Below are 23,554 nucleotides of genomic sequence, written 5' to 3' on the forward strand. Positions count from 1 at the left end.
AACGGAATTCGATTGCCGTGCCTCCTTTCCAAGTAATCGCCGTTTTTTTTTATAACGTTCACCTCGAACGTACGCGTACGCGTGCACGTAAGTACCTACGCGTCTAACTCGTAGACGAATCGGGACGAAGAAGGGTACAATGGGACCGCGACGAGGTGTCGAGGTTTGAAAAACTGTAACGAGATAAAGGCTTTGGCAGCGAGTTCGAACGAGACACGATATATATTTGTAAGCAATAGACGGCTCGGGATTGACGGGCAACGTTGAACTGGAAGGCGAGAGGGGACGATACGAAATGTTTTCGTTGGCGAAGGGCGCAAGGTCGAAGCGAGACGCAGTATCGATGCTTCGTCCGTCTCGTACGACGCTTCGTTCGCTGTTTGTTCGTGACTCGCCTCGTAGACCGAACTCGGATCGCGATAAAGAAATTCTGTACGAGTTAGGGAATTTGGAAAACGCCGAAGAGCTGCGAGCGCGTTTGCGAACACCTTGGAACCGACAAAACCGAGGCAATACGTGGAAAAGAACGAGTCTCTCCTATTCGAAGATACGTTTCGTGGTAAATACGTTAAATTTAACGCTACGTACGGCGAACCGACGGGAGAATTGGCCCGGTTCCCGAAACCACATTTTTCATACTTTCGCGTCACGCTCCTCGTATCGTCGAGAAACGATTAATCGCGGAATATCTCGAGCAAAGTATCGGGACGAGATCGACCGATGAGAAATACGGGCGCCGAGTCGTAAAAACGAGGTCGGAAGTGGCTGTCCTTGCGCGACTAACTCGAAAGGGCGGCGCCCTGTTAAAGGGCTCGAATTCGATTTACGATTCGAAGGATCCGTCTATCTTCGGAGCGGTTCTCGCGCCGTACGACGGACGACCGCCACTAGAGGCGTCCGTGTATCCGTATCTATACGTATATACGTCATAGACGAGACGGTTAATTTTTTTACGTCCGTTCCCAATGGTAGCGAACGTTTCGTAATTAATTACGGCAGACTCGCTGTTCCTTTATCGAGTTTCGTTTCGCGAGTGGCTCGTAAAAATCCGCGATAGTTCGCGCAGAGTTTCCGTCTCTTTCCCGCTTGGTACTTTGAATTTCGCTGCGGAGTTTTCGCCGTCTCGTCGCGAGGTAGCTGACCGCGACGCGAACTTCTTTTTTCTTTTCGTATTTTATTCACCGTCGCGGCAGAGAGGAATTTAAATAAATCGAAGCACCGAGCTTCGACGACGACGAGTCATAGTTTACATACGTATACGCGGATACTCGAAACGCGTTCGCGTCGTCCGTTGTTCTAATTTCTCCGGCTCTGTCCCTCCCTCCGTCTTGTTCTTTTCTCTCTCTCTCACTTTCTCTCTTCGACTGCCTGCTACTGCGGTATTCCCTTTCGGTCGTCGCGAACTCGGTTCCAATCCGAAGCAACTCGAGACTGTGGTTACACTGCGAGCGATTTGCGAACGATACGGAATAGAAAACATTGCGCAACGTTCCGTTCGCGATCGTGCCGACGTCGTATCAGTTTCTCGTTGGCACGGGAAACGAAACGCGATTTTTCGCGACCGAGTGACCCGGGAGCGTTATTGCCGTTTATAAATAAGAGGGAACGCTCCGTCGAGAGGATATTAAATCGTGGATGTTTCTGTCTTCTTCCCGCGTTCGATTCTCACCCTCCGTTTCTACGTTTCAGCGAACACGTTTCGTCGATACGTTCGATTTTTCATAATCGGAATTCGTTCGAACGAATTTCTCATTTAGCTCGCGCTCGCTACGAAATATCTCCCAGAGAGAGCCGGGTACTCGCGTTCGCTTTGTATCTAACGTTTGCTCCGATGTTTCTGTTTTCAGGATCCGACATCAAAGTGCCAGTCGCCATACTGAACTGTCTGTACGCGCGTCAATTGTGCTTCGAGGATCCGTCCTGCAACGCGATCCTAGAAATTATACCGAGGGTCTGCGGCCCGGAATTGGGTGAGTATTCTCCGTTCTAACCGTCGACGCTCGGATCTACTTCGTTTCGTGCAATTAACGCGAGAACCGGGAAGACGCAAACATCGAAACCGGATGTTTCGTTTTCGCGCTCGCGTCCGGCTTAAAAATTCATCCCCGATTCCCTGCCAGTGTTTCCCTCGTTTCGAATAATTGTCGCCGAGGGAGCGATCGGTCCAGGTTACGGGTTCGCGGAGTCGAAGGGCGTCGAGCAGAAGCTGCTTTTCCTTTCCCGACGTAACGGGAAGCGGAAAAACGAGGCCGATCAGGGACACGGTCGACGACCTCGTTTTTTTCGCACTTATTCTTCGCCTCCTCTTCGCCTCCTCTTCGGCTCCTCTTTGCCTCCCTCTCGCCCGGTCGCGTTTTTCGCTCTGTGGATTTTTTGTCCCTCTCCCCGTTGCATCCGCGTAGCGATGGAAATCGCGTTATGCGCCGCCTCGGACTGCCGTGACGTAAATTGTGAACTATTCCGAGACTCGGTCCCGATAAACCGAGCTCTCCCTTATACCCTCCTCCTCCTTCTTCTCCTTCACCGATGACCACGTTGCACGGACTCGAGAGCATTTTGTTCTTTCGCAAGACGCTCGATCGTTCTACCGGTGTTTCGGGATCTCGGAAAAGTTCGAACCCGATCGCGAGCCGTCGAGATCGTTCGGTGTACGATACGTGGCCGTGTCGCGAGCATCTTCCCTCGTTACCGCGACGGACGCGGACGAGGAACGATCGTCCCGAGAATGGTAAGTTTCGATTCGATTAATTCCCGCAGGCCGGCGAGGTCGTCTCGTTACGAGCCAAAGGCCGGTGGGCATTCCACGGAATGTTTGCCGACATCGCGTATCGAGAACCGATAACGGTATCGGGAATCGATGCAATATGGAGGAAATCTCGGTCGAGTCTTAAGTAATCCGATACTAATATTCGGAGTAGCTCTCGAGCCCTGTTTTATATCCGCGATGCTCCGACTTCGTCGAGCAATTGCGCGATTCTCGAACGAACCGCCCGCGCGTATCCTCGAGCGAGTAATTAGATCTGTCCGCGAGCGGATTTAATTCCAAACTTTTCGAATTTTATATCCGCGGCCAATCAAGTGCTCCCCTTTACGAGACTCTTTTTACAAGCTCGAGGTTTCGCGCCGCGCCACGCCGCGCCACGCCGGTCACAAGTTAAATAACCGCGTTAGCGGTGTTCGCGCGCGACAGGGAATTAAGTTTCAATTTAACGGATTAAAATCATAGCGCGAACGCGCGACGGTGGTCGCGGCGGTGTTCGTGGACGCGAGGCTGCACCGGCATCGAAGCGACCGGAAATGGACGATCTCCGATACAATTGGTCGTCTTTGGCCCGGCGAAAGTAAAAGTACGAAAGGAAAAGGAGCGAACGACGCGCGGGGAAATTGGATCGATTCGCGTTTCGTTTAACGAGCGAACAAACTTCCCGGCTCGACATCCTCGTATACGGAGCGAAGGGAACGCTCGTCGAAACGACCGAAATCGTCGTGGGAAACTCTCCTCGTCGATAACGCGTAATTAAAAAATACTGCAGGTTTTTCGACGCTTTTCCCGTGTCCGCGATTTTCGGTATATTATCCGGCGGGACGTTTGGTAGCGAAATAGCCATATTTTTGGAAAAATTGATGTACAGCTCGGAGGAAAAATTGAGCGATTCCTGGTGCCCGAGCGGCCGGTATTGCAGCGAGATTTACAATCCGTGTTTGCGATACGGTGTTCGAAATTGTGACTCGCGCCACGCTCGGAAAATCCACTTCGTTAGGAAAGAGGTCGTTATTGTAAATACAACAGTGGAAACGCTAAGCGGAACGCGCCGGAAGGAATCGGGCGTACGATCGCGAAGCACCGCTTTTCGCGAGAAACGGTTTATTTTCCGGGTGGCTACTTCGGCGTATTAATTAGTGCGTTTTCGCGTGGTTCGCGGCAGACGGGGGAAAAAGTCCAATTGGACGGAAAGGTTACGAGCCAGAAATTAACAATTCCCGACTCAGCTGGCGCACCGACCTCGAAAAAATCACGCAAACTCCCCTCGAGCGTCCCTTTCCGTCCTCGTGGAAGCTTTCAATTAGGAGGTGCTATTTTTTTCCCGAAAATTCGTCACTTTGTCTCGCGGGATACGGTATCCGGGCGCAAAATAACCCCGTAACGTTTTCAAAGCGTCGCGAGATTTCCCGAGTACGGTCGGACGTTCGATATTTCCGCGAAAAATATCGGTGAAAGCTTTTTCGGGCTTAGAACGGTCGTTGCGTCGCGCGTCAAAGGAACAGTCGTCGCCGAGTTTTAATTTAACCCCCGCGCGGAGCGTATCAATCGGCGGTTAGCTATTCAATAAACCGCAACCACTACGGACACAGTCCATGGCGGAGTACACGGTTTGTACTACCGGAACAGTGGTAGAGGTAAACGACCCGAAGGCGCGGTGAGGTCACCAAGTCCGTTTCGTTCACGGCCGAGAGCCGATGCGCGTTCGATTTTATTTCCTTCGGAAAAACGATAACGTCGCGCGCCCTCGGGAAAAATCGAGATCGATTCTCCCGTGAAATCCGAGTCGAGTACGTTACTTTTTCAAAATCGAAGCGTTATCCCTGCGATCCACGGCTCGTTAGCGAAATTACGATAATCTCGGACGCGTCGCGTCGCGTCGCGTCGTCTCGCGTCGCGTCGCCTCGTTAAGAAACACTGCGCGATAAAACGAGTTCCTATTAAGCGGTCAGGGTCGGTGATTCGATCGCGCGGTCAGGATTGTTGGCCGATTATAAATTTAGCGTTGACCGGTGCCGGTAATAGGTCTCCCTTTGCTATCGGATTATCGCGTTACAGGGCGCGATAGCAACCGTTGCGGAGAAAGCGGTTCGTAATAACAGGGTTACCGGAGAAATTTCTGCTCCGTTGGTTTTGTCGGCGTCGAGAGAGAGGGTGGGAGTCCGCGCTAGGTTTTCGTGCGGGCGTAATTTCGAGATTCAAAGACGGAGAGATTTCGCGGATAAGAAAGAAGGAAACGTATCGAGTGCCGAGACTGTATCGGAGCGCCCGGATCGCGTAAATTCTTCGAGCTAAGAATTCCGGGGCTCTGATCATTTTCCGAACGTCCCTTGGGAAATTCCAGCGAAAGGGAATCGGCGGCAGCTTCCTACTTCGGTCCCCGCCGATCCTTTCGATAAATTTGCGTCCGATCGCAATTACAACGCCCCCGTTGATACGCGCGAAACCGATCCGCACGGAGATACGGAGGCATTCGGTAAGTTTTTTCTACACGCGCCGGCAAATCCCGAGCAATTATTGTAAATTACGGTAAAATTACGATTTCCAGGGGCAACGTTCGAGCGTTTGTAGCGCTCGCGGGCGTTCGTTCGTCGGATTCCCTGCCGAACGTTCAACGAGCTCATAATCATCCGTCCATAAACAGTGCGGCCGCTGGAACGTGAATCGAGATATCGATCTGCGAGGCTTCGCAGTTCCGCGCGAGCCGAAATTTCGCCCGTGGAACGATGGAACGCACCGTGGCGTCGTTCGGCCAGGTCAACCGGAAGTTGTCGATACACTCGACGCATTTCCGAGCCCGTCCGTCCCTGTCCCTCGAAACCGGGAAACTTTCCTTCGAGAACGGGAACGTTGAAAACCGCGGCCGCGGAATCGATCGAATCGATCGAATCGATCGAATCGACGATTAGTCGGTCGGGTATCGGTCGAACGACCGGGATAAGGAACCGCGATAGAAAATCCTCCGATACGAGCCGGATTTCGAGACCGTTAACATACCCCTGAACAAGTACGGTAGCTCGCGTAATCTTATCCGCCATCCTTATTTCGCGCGGCAGTAACCCATAGGATGAATATCGTCGACCGCAACGGAGCTCCGTTTCGTCCGAGCCCGAGGAAAATCTCTCGAGGTACCGCGCTGTTATTTCGTACACCGTTCCGGCTGGCGTTTATCCAGCACTTAAGGTTAATCCGAGCTCGTCGATCGAATATTTACGGCATCGCGCGCGTAATTGTCGCGAAACGATCCTCGAATCGCGCACGGATCGTTGTTTATCCATTTACGCGTTGGCTCGCTTTGTTCCCTTTGTACACGGTTCGCGCTCGCGTTTCGCGTTATTTTAATTCGCGCGATCCGTTCCACCGTTACGTCCGGGACTGATTATTAAACGCTTTTATTTTACCCGAAAATAATAACGATTCGTTACCGAGCGATACGGCGGCTCGCCCCGCCCCGCCTCCCTTCGCCTCCCTTCGACTCCCTTCGCCTCGTCTCGTCTCGCCTCGCGCGAGAATAATAATTCCGGATTCAACGAAACGCTTAAATTCAATATTTCCTCGCCCGTGTCGCGTACCGGGAAATCACCCTCTCGTCGATGGAGCGCCGCCTACGTTTCTCGCTCTCCGATTCGTCTTTTCGTTTCGCGATACACGACTCGAACCTCGTTCCAATTTCCAAAACGGATAAACGGTTCGAGAAAAGAAAGAAACGACAACGAGTCGCGAAATTCTACTCGGACCGAGTAGTTGTCCGTAAGAGAATCGTTCGAGGGAGAAGAACGAAGGGTGAATTTAGGATTTCGCGCTATCCGCCCGTTTCGTTCGTACGACTCTTTTCGAAAGGTCCGTTGGCGAGGCTGGGTCGCGCGTATCCCGCGATCTCGGTGGAAAGAGCCGCTTTCGAGTCTCGGAGAGGAAGCCAGACAGAGGCGCTCCAAGTATGCAGGTATCCAAAGTAATAACGTGTCGGCCGGAGGATATGGAACGGGAAGACTCCCTTATTAAAAGGCTTTGGTGGCACTTTGGGGTCGGTACTACTTACGCCCATAAATAACCCCCCTCTAGGAGGCAGTGACTCGCGGAATACTTTGGTCGGAACGCCCAGCACGGTCGTCTAGACCTCGTGGCTTCTCTCGGTTTTTACCCTCTCCGAAAACAGCGGGACCGCCGAACGTTAACGATCGCCGGTAAACGGAGTCGTTTCCAGTACCGATCGGCTCGAAAACGAAAGAAGGGAAGACCCTTCGCGTCACGGTGGGTCTTGCCCGAGTATTCGAGTTTACGAGAGACCGGCGACCGAGTCGGCCACGATAATGCGACGTAATTATGGCGGATCGTTCGCGCACTTGTCGGCCGCATGAATTATTCATCGATTGTCTGGAATCGAACGGAATATGCGATCGAACGAAGCGAATTAGCGGGACTCGTTCGGAATAATTGGTAAACCGATTGTGCAAAAGCACGGTGTATCGTCAGACGCGATTTTTGTCGCGGGCATCGATCCAACTCGCTCCGTTCGAACGAGCCAGTGTTTCGATACGGCTGGGTTTATCGTCCGCTCGATCGAGAATCGAAATACGCGACGTATCGGGATCTTTCTTATTCCGGAGTTCTTCCGGCGTTTCGACGATCCGAAAGTGGAACGAAATTTGTTTCGTCGTTCGCCGGTGCATCGGAGGAGCTCTTATTTCCGCTCGTGAGGCGCGTTCGTTCTTGACCGAGCGAATCGCGAAAATTGCCCGTTGACCGCGCGATAATAGAAGGGAAGATTCGATTTACTTTAAAATTCAAATGTCGAGTCGACGTTAAAGGACCCTGGTCCTCGGCGTCGTCGCTGAATCATACGTCGGAACAATGAATAACGCTGGAAGGGAATATTAACCGAGGAGAAGGGGGATACTCGAATTCGCTTCTAGAATCGCGATCGTTTGAAATCTGCAAGGCAGAAGAGGCTCCAAACGTTTATTTGGATTTACGAATCTCCCTGGTCGCCTTTTCTCTCGCTCGCTCGCTCGCTCGGCGCGGCGCGGTGCGGAGCGGTGCGGAGCGGTGCGGTGGGACGCGTTCCGGGTCGACCCGCCCTTGTCGTTCTGGTCGGCCCCGTCGCCCTCCTCTTCGGCTTTCGTTCTCTTTTCGATTCTACGCCTCGTCGGCCAAGCAAAACTCACCGTTAAAAGGGATAGCGTCGACGTTGAAATTAATTCTGATTTATCGCTGTATACTAATCCCGATGCTTTCGGGGCTTATCCGTAGCGGCGCGCAAGGTACACACGCCGGCCATTACGATCGATTCCGGGGGATTTACTAGCTGCAACTTACCCCTGGTCGATGCGCGAGTGATTTCTTTCGGGTGTATCGTCCAACGTTTTCGATCCCCGCCCCGAGTCGGCTCGAGTCGCTCCGCGATGCCCGGTAATTGCCGATCGTCGAATTTTACAAAGAGAGTCGATACCACTCGCGTTGCAATTATTCCCCGCGTTTGTTGTTGTTCCCCGCCCGACGCGACGTATGCAGTTGCGCAAAATTGTTTCGTACACGTTACGTCGCCGCGTCGCGTCGCGTCGCGCCGCACCGGCGGAGGTCTGATTACTCGGGCAATCGGCAAGTCCAAATGATTGTCATAATTAACGGAACGCCAAATCGTCGGGTTATTTATGCCCCCGGTAAATACCGCGTACAAATCGCGGCACGCGCGACTGCACAAGCCGAGGTTTATGTTTCCTGTCCCATATTCGACAGTCTGGTTAAAGGTTAACCCGAGCCCGCACCGGGACTCCGCGTGTCGTTTGAAATAACGCTTTCGTTCGGTCAACAGTTGGCCGAGCGAACGATCGATCGTTCCGACTCGAGCCGAATTATCGATTACGCCGGAAGGTATAAACGAATTTATTCGTTGTAACTCCGAGCCAAATTAATCCGTCGGAAGCAAAATATAATCCTCGCGATCCTTTGAACGCTCGTCCGCAACGGTTCGACTCTCTTTCTCTCTCTCGTTCTCTTCGTTTTCGATTTTCAATTTCGATCGATACGAATACGATACCCCGCGACCGCGAGACGCCCGTTACCAAGAAAATAAAAGGAGGAAAACGCGCCGAGAACGCTCGATCGAAACGAAACGAAGCAATACGCTCGATGGGGCGATACCGGCTTCTTTTTCGTGGAATTTCTTTGATCAACAACCGGACTCCGTTACCCGCGTAGCGGTGCGCCTCGTTAACTTTGGCTTCGTGTTCCTCAACGGGATCTTGGGGTGTAATTTTCTCGAGGGCGAGAGAACGGTATCGACGTGGAAAGAATGCCGCTTGAATTTTCAATTTAGAAACGCTCGCGCCCTTTTTTACAGGAATTCCGTTCGCGCTTTCACCCGGACGGAACGACAAAGGAAACGCGATTGTACGATTTCGGCGTCTCGGATTCCTACCGGGGAAATACGTAACGCGTGTCTCGAGCGTTTAACTCGCGTTGCCGCGAGGCTTCCGGATGCATCGTTGATTCGCAAAGAAGCGAGCCGCGTGCTCGTTGCGCCGCGTTTACACGCTCGAAGGGAACGGACCGTAAACACGGAACGTTTCAATCCGATTTTACCGTCGATATCGTCGAGCAGAGGTAAAAGACCCGAGCGAGAGACACCGGGTAACGTCCGAGTACAACCTCGACCCTAACGATCCGTGTACGACCGCGCGACCGATTCGAAATGCTTCTCGTTTTATCGAAATCGTTCAAAGTTTCGGACACGTTGCACGCGCGTTGTTCAAAACGCGGACAGAGAATTTTCCAGCAGCCGCGAGTTCGCGAGACGCGATTCCGCTTCCTTTTACGGAGCTGCGCAGAGACTCGCGAAGAAACTCGATCAACCGGCCGCGGAGCTTCGATTCTCGTAGAAAATTCAAGGATAAAGACCGATGCACGGTATACCGTGTGTCGTTGGCCGATGGTTTAACGCGAAACGCTTCCGCGAACGTAACGCGTCCTTTAACCGGCGGATAATCTCGGTTGACCGTGCATCGACGGGGAAATCGTTTTTCGAAGCCGAGAGTTTCCGACGGGACCGTAAAGGACGACGCTCGAAACGATCAGCGGTCCGCCGTAGTTTCGGAGTTTGCGGAGTTTTCGATCTTCGAGTAGGCGTTCGTTGTTCGATCGCGTACGGCGTCGCGTAGAAATTTACGCGGTTGATTACGCGGACGATCGCACACGATTTCGCTACGATATAATCGGTGAGCACGATTACATTTATTGGGTTTAGCGCGAGCCGTAGGGGCAATCAATTTGCTGCTTAAACGTTTATACGGTAAAATGATCCGGAATATACGAGCGCGCGGCCCTCCGTCCCTTGTTATGGCAACCGGCAGACAAACCACCCTTCCGTTAAACCCTCGATCGTCGGCTCTACCCCGTTCGTTCGTAGGGGAAATTCTGCCCCGTCGTTGGTTATTATGCGCACGAACGAAAATCACTTTGCGAACGAATGCGGCGATATCGTTGCGCACGATCCGATCCGATCCGATCCGCTCCGCTCCGCTCCTCTCCGCGCGGAGAAGACAGGTTTCGTCGTCGGGTACGCGCGCGAGAGAGAGAAATCAGGGGCCGCCACCGTCACCGCGTATGCAAATTAAACGCGCGCGGTGGCCGCGAACCCTCTCGATCGGCCCGTACGTACCGACGACGAAACGTTGCAAAGGCAAACTTCCGAATTGGTTCGTCGAAAGAGCAAAGAATAGCGGTTCGTTTTATTCCACGAATCGATTCGCTCGCCCGAGCCGAGAGCTTCTTTCGTATCCCCCGGCAAGTTTCTTCGAAATGAAACGGTTAATTATTTTCCCGGCCGAACTCGACGGGGAACGAGAGGCATTACTTTTAAGCGCCGGATTCGCGATACCCGATCCAGATGAAATCCGAAGAAAGAAGAAACTTTGAAAGTTTCATCGCCGTGAAACATCGCGGACATTTCTCTTCGGTCGCTTTTAGATTTTCACGCTCCGTAACTTTTTAATCGTAACCCCGGCGAAGAGCACGGATTCGATTCGATCTACGCGCGATCGCGATTCGAGAATAAACGTTCGCTGGTCTCGAAGAAGCGAACAACGAGAGGAACGGTACCGGTACCGCGAACAAAGGGGAACTGGAATACGTTCGGTCGTTCGGGCATCGGGGAATTTCAGTGAAACGTAATTGGAGGAGAAAAACAGAGTCGATCGCCATTGATCCGCGGATAATGAACATCTCGGGAACGTACCGGTGGGAAACGGGGTAATAACTCGGAAAGAGGGGAACGCGTCGCGAGCATAACGCGATCGCGAATCGAACCTCGCCGGCTGCTCGTTGCCATTAATAAGCGCGAAAAGTGTGGTCTTGCCGCGGAAAAAAGGACCGATAAGGTGGCAAAGAGGATGAAAAGGGTGACGGGGGCGGCAGAAGGATCCCATTGTTCGAAAATACAATGTACGTTGTTACGGGAAAGCGCCGCGCACAGTTCTCGAGTACAATGGCCTCGGAGGGAGGAAGACGGACGCCGTGCAAGAGAAAATTCTACGGTTGTGTGCAGCACCCTGCGAACGTGTGTCGGAGAGGAGCAGATAGAAAAAAGAGGAACGAACGAGAGAGAGAAAGAGCGAACGAGCGTGTGTGTGTGTGTGTGTGTGTGTGTGTGTGTGTGTGCACGCGCGCCGAGCGTCCCTTCAGATTCGTCCGAGACCCGAGAACCGCGAGCTATCCGCCGTTACGGTATACGGTAGTACACATTTTTCCGCTTTCCGTTTTTCGAATCGCTTCTTTTGTTCGCCGTCGATGAATTATAACTCGCGGTTGTACCGCGGTCCTGGCCACGATCGGTTGTGCTTTTTATCAGCGCGGCAGCTGTTCATCGCCGCTAGATATTCCCGGTAGGTATTCTGATAATTAAAGCGCGATGTACAACGGAACGGAGCGGGAAGGGGTAACGGCGAGTCGTCGACCACCCAGGGGACAAAGGACGGACGACGGATAAACGGGCCGGTAGAAATTAAAATTCGAGGATTCGTATTCGTAATTTAATGTTCCGCGGCGCTCCCCCGTGCGCACCGTTTTTTCCACGGACCGAAACATTTCCCAGCTAACGATACGCGACCGTTTTGCGATAATTATGCGAAAAAAGAACAGAAATTCCAACGATCGGAGGGCAAACCCGTCGAGGGGTTCGTCGCGGAGTCGAATCGGGATCGAAATCCGCGCCGCGACAACAATGCCGGGAGGGTGTCCTCTTTCCGTCCCTTCGAATCGGTTTCCACCATTTTTTTCGAGGCCGTTCGATTCGCGGTCGCATCGATGCAATAGGATCCGATAGGATTCCGCGTTTCCACGTTCGCGTGCTCGAAACGTTGATTTCGATTTCACCGGGAGAACGAGAGACAAACGGGGTATATCGACGAGTCGTAACAGCCGGACGAAAATAGCAACGAAGCGTTTCGATTCGTCGTCTTACGGGTAGCGTTCGTTCGCGTAATTTATGTTCCGAATCGACGCGTATCGTTATTCGCCTCGATTGGATTTCAATGGTCCATTTCGCGTCACCTTTCGAACGAAATTGGACAAGGCTCGAGCGACAAAACGTCGCGATCGATTTAAAAACGAGGGCAACGACGAACACCGAGCGTTCCGTTCGTCTTGAAACGTAACGCGTACCCTCTAATTTTCGGATAAAAATATGCGCAACGAACGCGGAGCTCACGGATCGAATCGCAGCTCCGACTCGCGGAGAATGTTTCGCGATGCGGAAGCAAGCCTTACCAAAAAGTTGCTTACCGTGATCTCGATATAATTGGGTCGTTATCCGTTGCAAAAATAGGAGAGCATTTCCACGCGAATTGGGGTTGTTACTCGCGAAATAATGCGGCCGTTCTAACGAAACCCCTTGCAAAAATTCTTTCCCCGGACGATGATTCCCTTCGCTGTTATAAAAATTGTAAAAACTCGGAGAGGTTTTGCAACACCGTCGTTCTCCCAGAGGCGAAAGAACATTCATTTAGCGAGACTAACGACCCAACGTTAGTCGGCAGAGAAAACGTTCGATCGAAAGTCGTGACCGAAGAAACGTTGCAGCAATTTTTGTCGGTCGAACGGAGGGGGTAAACAACGCGTCGGTATCTTAAAGTTCGCGATGCGCAAAGGCGCGGCCAAGGCGTACGGTTTGGAGAAGGGACAGAGGACGAGTGGACGAGCAGTTGGGATCGAGTTCTAAGGGAAAAAAAGGCGGGAATATGCGGCGGTCCGGGTGAGAAGTTTTCTCGGTCCGTTCGGTGAAAGAAGAGAAACATCGGGGCGGGTCGGAGCGTCGGCTGCGCGATCCGTGTAAATACGTGGCAACGCGCGCGTGTTTCGGAGAGCGGTCGGTGGTCCGGCTCGCAGAATGCAGATGGTCACCGCACGATTGTAGCAACGTATGTACGTACCGATCTCCCGAATCGCGTTCTCTCTCCCGCTTTCTCCAGGATTCTCCGTCGTGCTCCAAAGTCGCTATCTAGCAGCGGCCATGCGAGCTCGCGCGGAGCACGGCGCATAGGCGCGGCACCGAACCATTAAGCGGGAGAGACTGCCCGGTATCAGCGGTGCTGCAGCTGCAACTGCAACTGCGGCCGTTAGATCCTGGGTTTTGCGCAACACCGTGTATCGTAACGGTCCGTCGAGCGATGGACCTCCTACCTTCGTATCGATTCGGCCCTGCGAAATAACGCGTCGCGAGTTTTACGGTTCGCTTTTCTCCGACGAGATAACCGGTCGATCTTTTAATTACCTTGTTTTTACGAATTCGTCCGGCGCTTCGAGTAGCTTTATTTCGGCACGGTCGATTCGCTTCGCGTTTCATCGACGTCGCCTCCGTATCGGTTTCGTATCCGAGCCTCGAGTTCGATTTTCCTTTTATCGGAGCAGCATTCTTTGCCGGGATCGTATTATCCTCGGCGAAACTACCCCCGAGGTGACCTTTTTGCTCCTTTTCGCCGATGTTCGTCTCTCCGAGAATTACGGGGCGAAAAGACGCTCGGTACGATTACACCAAGTGGTACCGAATTGTCGGATTTAAATATCAAAGCTCGTCGAAGAAAACGTCGACTCGACCGGAGATTCTTCAACGGGAACAACAACCCGGCGAAGTATCTTTCCACGCGTGTTCGCCGGTTCGAAATTTCGAAGGTACGTCCCCGGTCTTCCGCGCGTGAAATTTATTCCTTTCGATTTAAGGCTCCGAGATACGATTTTTGCGCGAGAACCGGGAGAACGAGGATCGTCCGGGGGCAGCCGTGGAAATTACTCGCGCGACGATTTTAGGAGTTAAAATATTTCCTCGTTGAAGCAATTTCAACTCTCCCCTTCTTTCTTTCTCTTTCCCTCTGTCCCTCTCTTTTTTCGAGATTCCCCTGTACGTAGATTAATTAGTACAACGTCGTTCGAGGAAAGAATGGGAACGAGAGGGCGCCTTAATTACTATTCCAAGACACCGTAAGTTTCGTAATAACCGAGAGCAGCAGCGCCAGCGGTATAAGTAATGAATCCAGATGTCGTCGTCGCCGTCGAACGTCGGATCGAAAAATGACGATCGAAGTTTTCCAGCGCTAGCTCCGAGCGAGTAACGCCGACTTAGCGCGACTCTGTCCTCCGATAAAATCGATTCGCGATCGCGACGAATCGCGCCCGTTACGCAAACTGAAAAGAAATTCGTCCTCGTGGAAAGGTCCGGAAGCGACCTACGTATTTCTTCCTCGCGGGGAAGCCCGTTAAACGTTGATTTCGAACACGGCAACGATATTGCCTCTCGTTCCGTTTGCGCGAAATTTTTGCGAACGCCCGACGCCGCCGTCGACGACGACGTCGACGTCGACGAGGACGGTCGAAACTCTCGCGTAGCTTTCTCGCGAACCAATGGAAACGACGTTAACCACCGTTGGCGCGGCGCGGCGTGGCGTCGGCGTCGGCTTCGTCGCGACCTAATTTCGACGAGGTTCCGTCGACGAGGAAATAAAGAGTGCTGGCTGCTACGGGAGAGAAACACCGGGGGAACGACGGTCGAAGGAAGAAAGAGAAAAGATCGTACGAACGAGTTCAGGCTACAAAGCGAAAAGTAAAACACTCTGGCAGGCAGAAGTTAATGTTTAATTTAAGATAGAGCACTGACTCTTCGTTTGCCGTCTTTTCACCGGCTCCCGGGAAAAGTTGTAACCCGGTGTTCCGGGAGGCAGGCCATCCGGATCGATCGGGTTCTGGACCGACTAACGGTCCATCGTGAGTCACGATCGAACGAGTTTCGGATTAAGAGGGTTCCAAGTTCTTCGGGAGCAAAGAGGGCAAAGGATGGTCTCGAGAAGGTGTAAAAATTTCGACCACCTCCCTCTCGATCGATAAATGCAGCGGGTTTGTTCCTCCAACGACCGATACCTCTGTAACTTTGCGAATCCCGATGCAGGACCAGTTCGAGCGCAACGTTGTCTTTTTTTTTCAACGCGGGGGAAAAAGACACCCCCGACCCGTTAAGCTTCCGGTGGCGACGAGACACTCCTCTCCCATTTTCCGTCGAGTGTTAGTCCTGGCGGCGGGGCGGGTCGGGGGGCGGGGCAGGCCCGCGTTGCGGGATGTTTTTCCCTGCTCGTTTGCGTAAAGTTTTTCCGTGTGGGTATCGCGTTCGCGTGAACGGTCGGTCGGCGAGGAAGGTTCGGTCGTTGCTGCCGAAACGATCGGAGCACCTCGAGTGTTATCGTCGGTTTCCCAACTATAGGACTTCCCATTGCTCCCTGCGGTGTAACGCGAGCATTCCATTCTTGCGCGATAATCTCACTGTCGAGCCTTCCGGCTCCCGTTACACCGAATTTCTCGATGGGATTTTGCGGTCTTCGCAGGTAGGCATTACCGACGTTCGCCGACGCGCCTTCCAGCAATTATCGCGCATGAAATGTAATCCCCTCGGAAACATGGCAGGGAAACAGCTTAACAGGGAATATCTCTCTCGCGATACACGTGTCCCGCGCCCCGTACCAAACGAGCGATCGATTCCCCGGTTTTATTTCCAAGATTCCCTCGTTCTCGTTTCTTCGACGAACGACCCGCTCCGTTGCGACGCGTCGCGGCCCTCGCCCGCTTAACCCGCGAGCCTCGCGAAATTTATTCCACCGAGAGCGCAGCGCGTTCCTCGTCGGAAACGGGCAGAGCCCCGCTTAATAATAATTTAACCGTTCCAGTGGCTTGTTCGACGGTGACAGTGACAAAGTGTCAAGCGGCTCTGCACACTCTGAAAGCTTTCTCCTTCTTTCGGCCCACGTGTCTATGCAGAGAGCCCCACGTAGACCCGGATTGCAACAGCTTCCAGAACTTCCTCTTCGACCATCCGTGCAACAACGTCTTAAAGGAGGGTAAGTTTCCGAGGGCGAAAATTTCATCGTCTTTCGTAAAATTGGAAATTCGTGGTTTCACGTATCCGTGAAAAAGGCTCCCGGACGAACCACCGAGCACGCGTTGATCGTTCGAGGAGCGTTTAATCGGGAGTCGCGATTGTAACGAGGGATTTCGTTCGGGTGTCGGGGAAACTTTCCTCGACGCTCTCGATCTCGGTCAGCAACGATCCTCGGGAACTTTTAACGAGCCGCGAGCACGCGTCTCGCTCGAAACGTTTCCAATAATTTCGCTCGCGCGACTCGAGGCGAGGCGTTCGCCTTCTTGTTTAAGGTTAACTTCCGGCGGGCGTTGGGCGCGCTCGAGGCCAGCCGCGATCGGAAAGAACGCGAGAGCCACTCGCTCGAGCACCCTCCAACGGAATCCGTTCGTCTTTGCGTCCTGAATCGTCGACGATATTTGCTCTTCGCATTGCTCGCGATTATTCGAACGCTTCTCCCGCTCGGAAGCGTGTTTTTCGTCGAATCGAGAGCGGTCTCTTCGCAACCGGAGGTATTTCGTACAACGTTTCGAGTTTGAAAAAAAAAAAAAAAGTTGTAAATTGCGTTATTCTTATTTTTCGGGGAGCGCGCGGGCGCGCGTTCCGCGCGGCTCGCAATTGGGTCGCGTAAGCTCGTTTCGCAATCCGTGTTTTTCGACAAATTGTCGTCCCTCTGTTTCTAATTCGGCGATTCGCGGTTGGTTTTGGGACCGGTTGCGGAAAGTTTACGAGATTTTTCGATTTCTCCGTTTTCGCGTGGCGGCGGTGTTTCTCCGGGAAAGGAGCCGTCTTTTCCCGAAATTCATCGCGAGCTCCCTCGAGGGAAAAAGCCGAGGCGCGAGAGCGAAGCTCCGGAACGATCGTAACGCGCGCAACGCGTTACACCGAACGCATCGGCGCGAGGAGCCGTAGAACCGATTTCCCGGTTCTCTTTGCGACCGCGAAGCTTCAAAGTCGTCTCGCGTAAGCTGCAACGGGTTGCTTTCCGCGTAGCAAAGAGCGGCCGACGTTGACTCGGCGAGGATCTTTACCGGGCAAAGGCAAGCGCGCGGCTTTGCCAAGGCCTTCGCTCTCCTCCTCTTCCCGGAGTTTTCCCTTTCCTTCGATTTCTTCTTTTTCCAACGACGAGAACGAGTTTAATCTTATCAAGTGCCGAAGCTTACCGATTTTCGAACCGAGCCGAGCTCCGAGCTTTCGTTATTGGCGTTGCTCTAACGTACGGCCGACTCTCGGTCGCCCGTGTGGCTCGCGCAACCGGGATAAACGTAATTGAGCTTCCGCTCGAACTGTTCGAATTCTAGCACCGGTTCTCGGCTCGAGAACACCGAAGAAAATCTCAGCTCCCGAATCCTCTCGGGGTCGGTGGTAACTTTCGCTTTTCGTCCGCGGTCTCTGTTCGTGACGCAACAGACTGCGTTAATCGGTGGAAAATTATCAAAGACCCCGTGGAAGAAGCGGGCGTCGTTGGCAGGAACGCAACGCGCGAAAATTTGATCGAGGTGGCACTCGAGCGGGCATTTCCTTTCGATGAAAAGAAGCTGGAACGAAACAAAGGAATCGCGATATCTTTGACCGCGGCCCCTTATATAACCTCCGTAGCACTGCGGCTTCTCTTACGATTTCCATTGTTCATTTTCCCGAGGGCTCGCTCGCTCGTTCGGGCCGTCGAGTCTTTTGAGCATTTTCGAACGATTCACGGATAATTCCCAATGCGCTTCTTTTCACCCACGTCCGGTGTTCCAGCCGTGATCCTACTCCTCTCCCTCAGTCCGCTTCGCGAATTCTCTCCGCCCTAGCGGGTTCTCTCCCGTTCCGTCTCCGCTTCTACCGATGCTAAAAGAATGGCTTTCCTCTTGCCTGTCGATTCCGCGAGGGAAACTCCTCTTTTTATCTTACTCTCTCACCCTCTCGGGCTCTCCGTTCTTTCTCTCCGGGCTCACCGGGCCGCGCCATTATCCTTACTTCGTCGATCCTTTTGTTTGTACATTTCTCGCTCGCGCGCGTGCCGTTTCCCGTCGACGTTTTTTTCTCGCTCAATTTTTGAAATAAAGTACAGCCGGGTGCCGCTCGATTCCCTTTTCTCCGCTCCGGTCCCGAGCTCCGGGCGGTGCTCCCATCGTCGAACGAAATACTCTACCGCGTTTTAATTGCGATCGTTTTGTATCATCGGGGAACTCGCGGAGGTCCTTTGAAATTATTTACGGGAAATTTCTCTAACCTCTTCCAGCTTTATCCGCAAAAACCTCCTCGCCTCTTAACACACCGCCCTCCCGGCTCGGCTTTCTTCCTTTGATAAGAGAATGCCTTTATTATTTTCTAGTTTTTCCGTTTGCTTCGAGCCGACGCCGGTGTCGACGTCGGCGCCGGCGTCGGCGTCGGCCCGGCCATCTCCTCATTGTTTTTGTTTCATTGGCTCCTTGCAGACGCGTCTTTTCATTATTTTTACGCGCGCGAGCTTCGCTCCGACGGACGAGTAATTATTTTTCCGCATTTCCCGGGCTGCAGGCGGCGAAACGATGAATTTTATTCGTTAATAACGAGCGCATTTTTCATTTAAGCATTTCTTCTTTACGGAAAATCTTTCATCCGTCGGGGCTCGTCCCTCTTTGTTTCACGGCTCATTCGAAGCGCCCATTGTTCGAACGCGAAGATCCGTCGCGATTTCGCGAACAAAACCGAGCGTCGTTTCCGATTTCTTCGCCGCGGAGAAACTCCATCGAGTCGATTCCTCCCGATCCTTCGATAAGACGTTCCGAGCGATCGATAGAGCGCCCGTTCTTTTTTTTTTTACATCGAGAAAAGAAAACGGACGATGGACCAACGAGTGATACTTTACGCGGAGAGCTGGAAAAATAATCACGACCCAATAATTGGGTCCGCCGAGTTTCGAATTCGTTCTCCGTACGTTGAAATAATTTCGCGATTGAATCCAGCTCGCCGTATCGAGAGAGGGATCGTGTCGATTCGAACGACGTTTACTTTTTTCGAAACGCTCGGGAACTTTCGGCGGAACAATCGTCTCTGGGAACATTGGGGATCGAACCCGTCCTCGATGCGTTCGGTGTTGAAACGGCTTCGTTTCGAATTTGCCTCGAAGAGTCGAATTAATCGTCGGCGTCGTTTTTCCAGACAAGAATCCAGACCCCATCGACGCGCTGCCTTCCTGCAATCATGCGATGAGCGTCTGTTTACGCGGCAAACCGTGCAGCCAGATATTCGAGGACTTCAAAAGCAACTGCAAAGCGCGGGAGGGCAAGTGCAGGATGGAGAGCCGGTGAGTGAAAACGTCGCATCATTACCATAGTTTATTCTACTTTTGGCAGATCGCGAGAGAGCGGCGAACGGTCGCGGTAGGCGAACGGCTCGAACGAACCGTCGGTTCACGGTTCGCGTCTCGAGACGACCGTAAGCCCGGAAGTCAATATTTACGTCCGCCTCTTCTCGCGCAAAAATGTTTCCCTCGGCCTGGAAATTTCGCCGTGGCGCGGTACGGTACCGTACCCGCTCCCCTCCCTTCTATTCATAATTCGAGTTAAAGGAAGCGCGGAGTGCCCCTTTTGAATGTCAATCAAAGAAATAAATTTCTTTGCAGCGCGTTGAATTTCGTTCTTACGCTTCTGTGCGCCGCGGCAGCGTTCCGCGCTATTCACCGTTCAACTTAAAAGAGACGGGTAACGTTCTTTTTATTCAATGTCAGTCGGCTACGCGAGCTCTTTCGCCTTGTTGCCGGCCGGTTTTGTCCGAAATTCGAACCGGAAAAGGGGCCACCGATGCTTTTGCGCGAGCGTTAATCGGTTCCGCGCTGCCCAGCGGCGCTCCACCGCTCGCCTATACTTTTTACAAATTCGACCACGGGATCGAAACGGACGCGACTTTCCAGTTTGGGAAATCACGCGGTCGTGACTCGGTTCGTTTCGTCGAGGACGGACGAACGCGTCGAAATCGTAAACTCGAAAGTCCCGAGATCGTACACACACGGAAACGACCTCGTCGCGTTATTCTAGGCAGTTGTTTACGAACCGTGGCCGAGTCGAGACCTATCCTCCCAGTTTGTTCCCTTGCGAAGTGTACAACCGGAAAACGAAGCGTTACTCTTTCGTGGATATTCCATACTCGAGTCCTCAACGGAACAAACGAACGGACGAACGGACGGACGGTCGGAGTGGGTCCCGTGGAAAGTTGGCGGTGAGTTGGATGGGAAATGATCGGACGTAGTTTTAAAGTTCGACGACCGACGCGACCTTTCCAAATAATATCGCGCGTCCGCGAGTTAACGAGAGGAGCTGTCGACGGACCTCGTCGAGCGAATTTTCCAAATACCTTTCGTTCGATTCGTTCGCGACCGATCGAGAATAATTTTCGAGAGGACGGCGAACGATAAAAATAATTACGCGCGAGGTATCTGCGCCGTTAACAGAAACGACGTCGTTTTCTTTATTTTTTCCCTCCCCCTGGTCTTGGTACGCGCGTTTCACGGTATCCTTGTTAAGTTTCTCGAGATAAAAGGAAATCTTTCCGCGAACAAAGCTCCGGGAGCTTTCCGCTCCCGGTTATCTTTTCCCGCGCGTTTCCTCGAGATTCAGAAGACGCGAGGTTAAGGCCGTTTTTCCCGTTTCTTTTTCATCGGGCACCGCTCCACGGTCTTTCGTCTCGTCCGGTGGCGTCCCTCGTAAACCCATTAACGACCGCGCATACGCGTCCACGCACTTTTAATTACAGACGCTCCTCGCGCGTCGAAACTTTACGAGCGGCCATCCGCGATCTTTCCTCCCGAGTAATTGCCTCGTATTTTTCTTGTCATTTTCATCCCTTAACGCGGTACCGTCGCGCGATACGATTATTGTCATTACGGACTTCCCCGGCCAGCGAAAAAACGACCGAGCGCGGCGTTATACACCGCGCGAGTACATAAAAGAGGAGGTAGCACTTTCCCGTTGAAACGACTCGGAACGATTTCCAAGCACGGTGCGTCATTGTCCTGGATCGTTGCTCGACGAAAAAAAAAGAAAAAAGAAAAAAGAAAAAAGAAAAAAGAAAAAAGAAAAAAGAAAAAAGAAAAAGAAAAAAAGAAGGGGGGACGGGACGCGTTCCGCGTTGGAAAAACTCGGAACGATTTTTAAGCGAAGCGACGCATCGTCGTCGGTTCGTTAGCCCACTCTGTTTTCTTTCTTTTCCCTTCGTTTTTTTCGCAAAGCGATCGGTCGAGGTAATAACCGGTCGGGTAAATGGCTCGGGAACTGGGTGGATTGTTACGCGAGGAGGACAGGGAGGCGAAATCGCGTACAACGGGCGCGAGAACGTGCCGGTTTCCGTCGAGTCTCGATCCGCGCGTACGATGATTGCCGCGAGCGACGCCTAAGTAATTTCTTCCTGGAAATGTTGTACCCTCCGTCGTTTGTAAGCCACGCGCGTTTCCTAGCACCCTCGAACCACGCTGAAACCCGTACCGCGCGGGACCATTTCCTGCGCGAAAGGGATAACGGTGAAACCGTAAAAAGAACATTACGACGCAATTCGCGGTGCATTCGAGCCGAACAAGCGGGAAATGTACCGGCAAACTTTCGCCCGCGATTAATTGGACGTTTACACGATTCGTTGGCCCGTGACGACGCGTTAAAACCGATTATCGCTTCGGTCTTTCGATTACTCGCGTCGCCTCTTGCGATCGAGGGCTCGAGGCCCGCTCCGTTTCAAGGAAAAGGGTCCGAGCTGGGACGGAGAACCGGTCGCGAATTGATCGGAGGTTTCGGTCGAAGCGACGAGCGAGATGTTTTTGCGACAAGTCCCCGGGGGGTTTTCGGTAAATAACGTTTCATCGAAATAGAATTAAATTAGAGCGCGACGAGGAGAGGGAGAGGAGGTATCGCGCGATTGGATTTTACTCGGATCGAATTGGATAACACGGGATACACGTGGAACTGTAAAGGGTAGGGTTACCGACCCGGCCACCGATGACCGAAAAGTAAACCGCGCGGAAACGCCCGCGCGAGTTTCCACGGCGGGCGCGTTACGCGCTTTCCACCGTCGAACGAACGGCTTCGGGATTCCTGATACGTATCGCGACGATCGCGAAAGACTCGGAATCGAATCCACCGTGTTATCCGTTCCGGTGTAGCCGGTTTGCTCGGATCTTCGATCACGGATTAAGAGAAAATTGGAACAAGGCCGAGGGACGATGATCGGGATACGTCCCTGCTAGGTTTACTTTTATCGAGCGGAATGGCAGATTGAATTCCAATGTTATTACGAACCGGAACGGAGAAAAGCTCGATACCAACGGGGGGAATATTCCGGAACTTTACGGATTTCTTCCGAATTTAAAAACACGCGCGTGACGCGACTCGTGAAATCCGGCTGTTATTTCACGGTGTTGCTGGCCAAGGAAGATAGAATAGAATAATACGCGGTGCAGGACCTTCCACGGACAGTGGAACGCAGCTGCGCCGATGAATCCGCTAAACGAGGACCAGCGAGTAACGTATCTCTCGTTTCTTCGTTTTCTTTTTTCCTTTTTCCAGATCGTTCCGCGCGAGATTAATTTTCGAGTCGGTTACCAAGTTGCCCGGGCTGTTCGTCGAACGTTAACGAGTCACCGAGGTCCCGTGTACACTCGCGCGTCGTTGAATTTCGTTTCCATCGATCCGCGACGACCCGTTTCTCCGCGAGCGTGTCCATCGTTCTCTCTCTCTCTCTCTCTCTCTCTCCCTCTCGAATGAAATTCCAAAAAGTTCGAAACGTTCGCGCCGTTTTATTTCGCGCGTCGCGAATAAACCGTCGAGCGTGTCCCGCGCTACACGAGCGGGGACAATGCGCGGTCTTTCCAGAGGGTTTCTTTCTTAGCCGCTCGTAAAGATACAGAGTCTCCTCGGCCCGATTCTCCGCTCTTGCGGAGATACGGCTCGCGAAAGCCCGAAGAAGCGCGTCGGGCCACAATTAACGATCCCGTTAATTTAATTAATGCGTGCCGTAAAGGACGCGGCTCGTTATGCCCGGTAGAAGTAGACTTTCAGCGTTCCGCGAGAAAAGGGGAGAAAAATACTCGTCGGAGTCGAGTACGTTGGTCCGCGTTGCGCACCAGCCGGGATTACCGAACCTTTTTTCCTACCGAAGATGTCTCCTTGAACGTGTTTCCTTGAACGAGGAAGAAACGCGACCGAGAAAGAGGAATCGTTCGATCTCGGCCCGCGAACTCTTTCTTCCTTCTCCCGCAGCCGGAATAACGCGATAGGCGGACGATCGTTCGCTTCGGGAAAGTTTGGCGAAGGTTGTTCGTCTTCGTTGGAGAAATCGCGAAATTGCTCGGCATTGAATTACCAACGGGCTCGAGGACGATGCTACTTACGAGGCACGAGAAACTCCGAACTCGAATACTCGGAACTTATTTTCCATAATCGACGAGCTCG

General features: G+C 52.7%; 1 protein-coding gene across 4 annotated transcripts in view; it reads left to right on the top strand.

Moving 5' to 3' along the window:
* Positions 1–23,554, top strand: part of Gfrl (Glial cell line-derived neurotrophic family receptor-like) — a 168,083-nt gene that overhangs the window by 59,782 nt on the left and 84,747 nt on the right. For all 4 annotated transcript variants that reach the window (XR_012993504.1, XM_076321820.1, XM_076321821.1 and 1 more), the window contains exons 2-4: positions 1,848–1,970; positions 15,961–16,131; positions 19,281–19,425. Coding sequence is in view for 3 of the 4 variants with exons in the window: in XM_076321820.1 (XP_076177935.1) it covers positions 1,848–1,970; positions 15,961–16,131; positions 19,281–19,425 (439 nt within the window). In the remaining variant the exon portion in view is untranslated. The remainder of the gene's footprint in view (positions 1–1,847; positions 1,971–15,960; positions 16,132–19,280; positions 19,426–23,554) is intronic.

The sequence above is a fragment of the Ptiloglossa arizonensis genome, chromosome 10 (genome assembly GCF_051014685.1).
Source record: "Ptiloglossa arizonensis isolate GNS036 chromosome 10, iyPtiAriz1_principal, whole genome shotgun sequence".
NCBI lineage: Eukaryota > Metazoa > Arthropoda > Insecta > Hymenoptera > Colletidae > Ptiloglossa > Ptiloglossa arizonensis.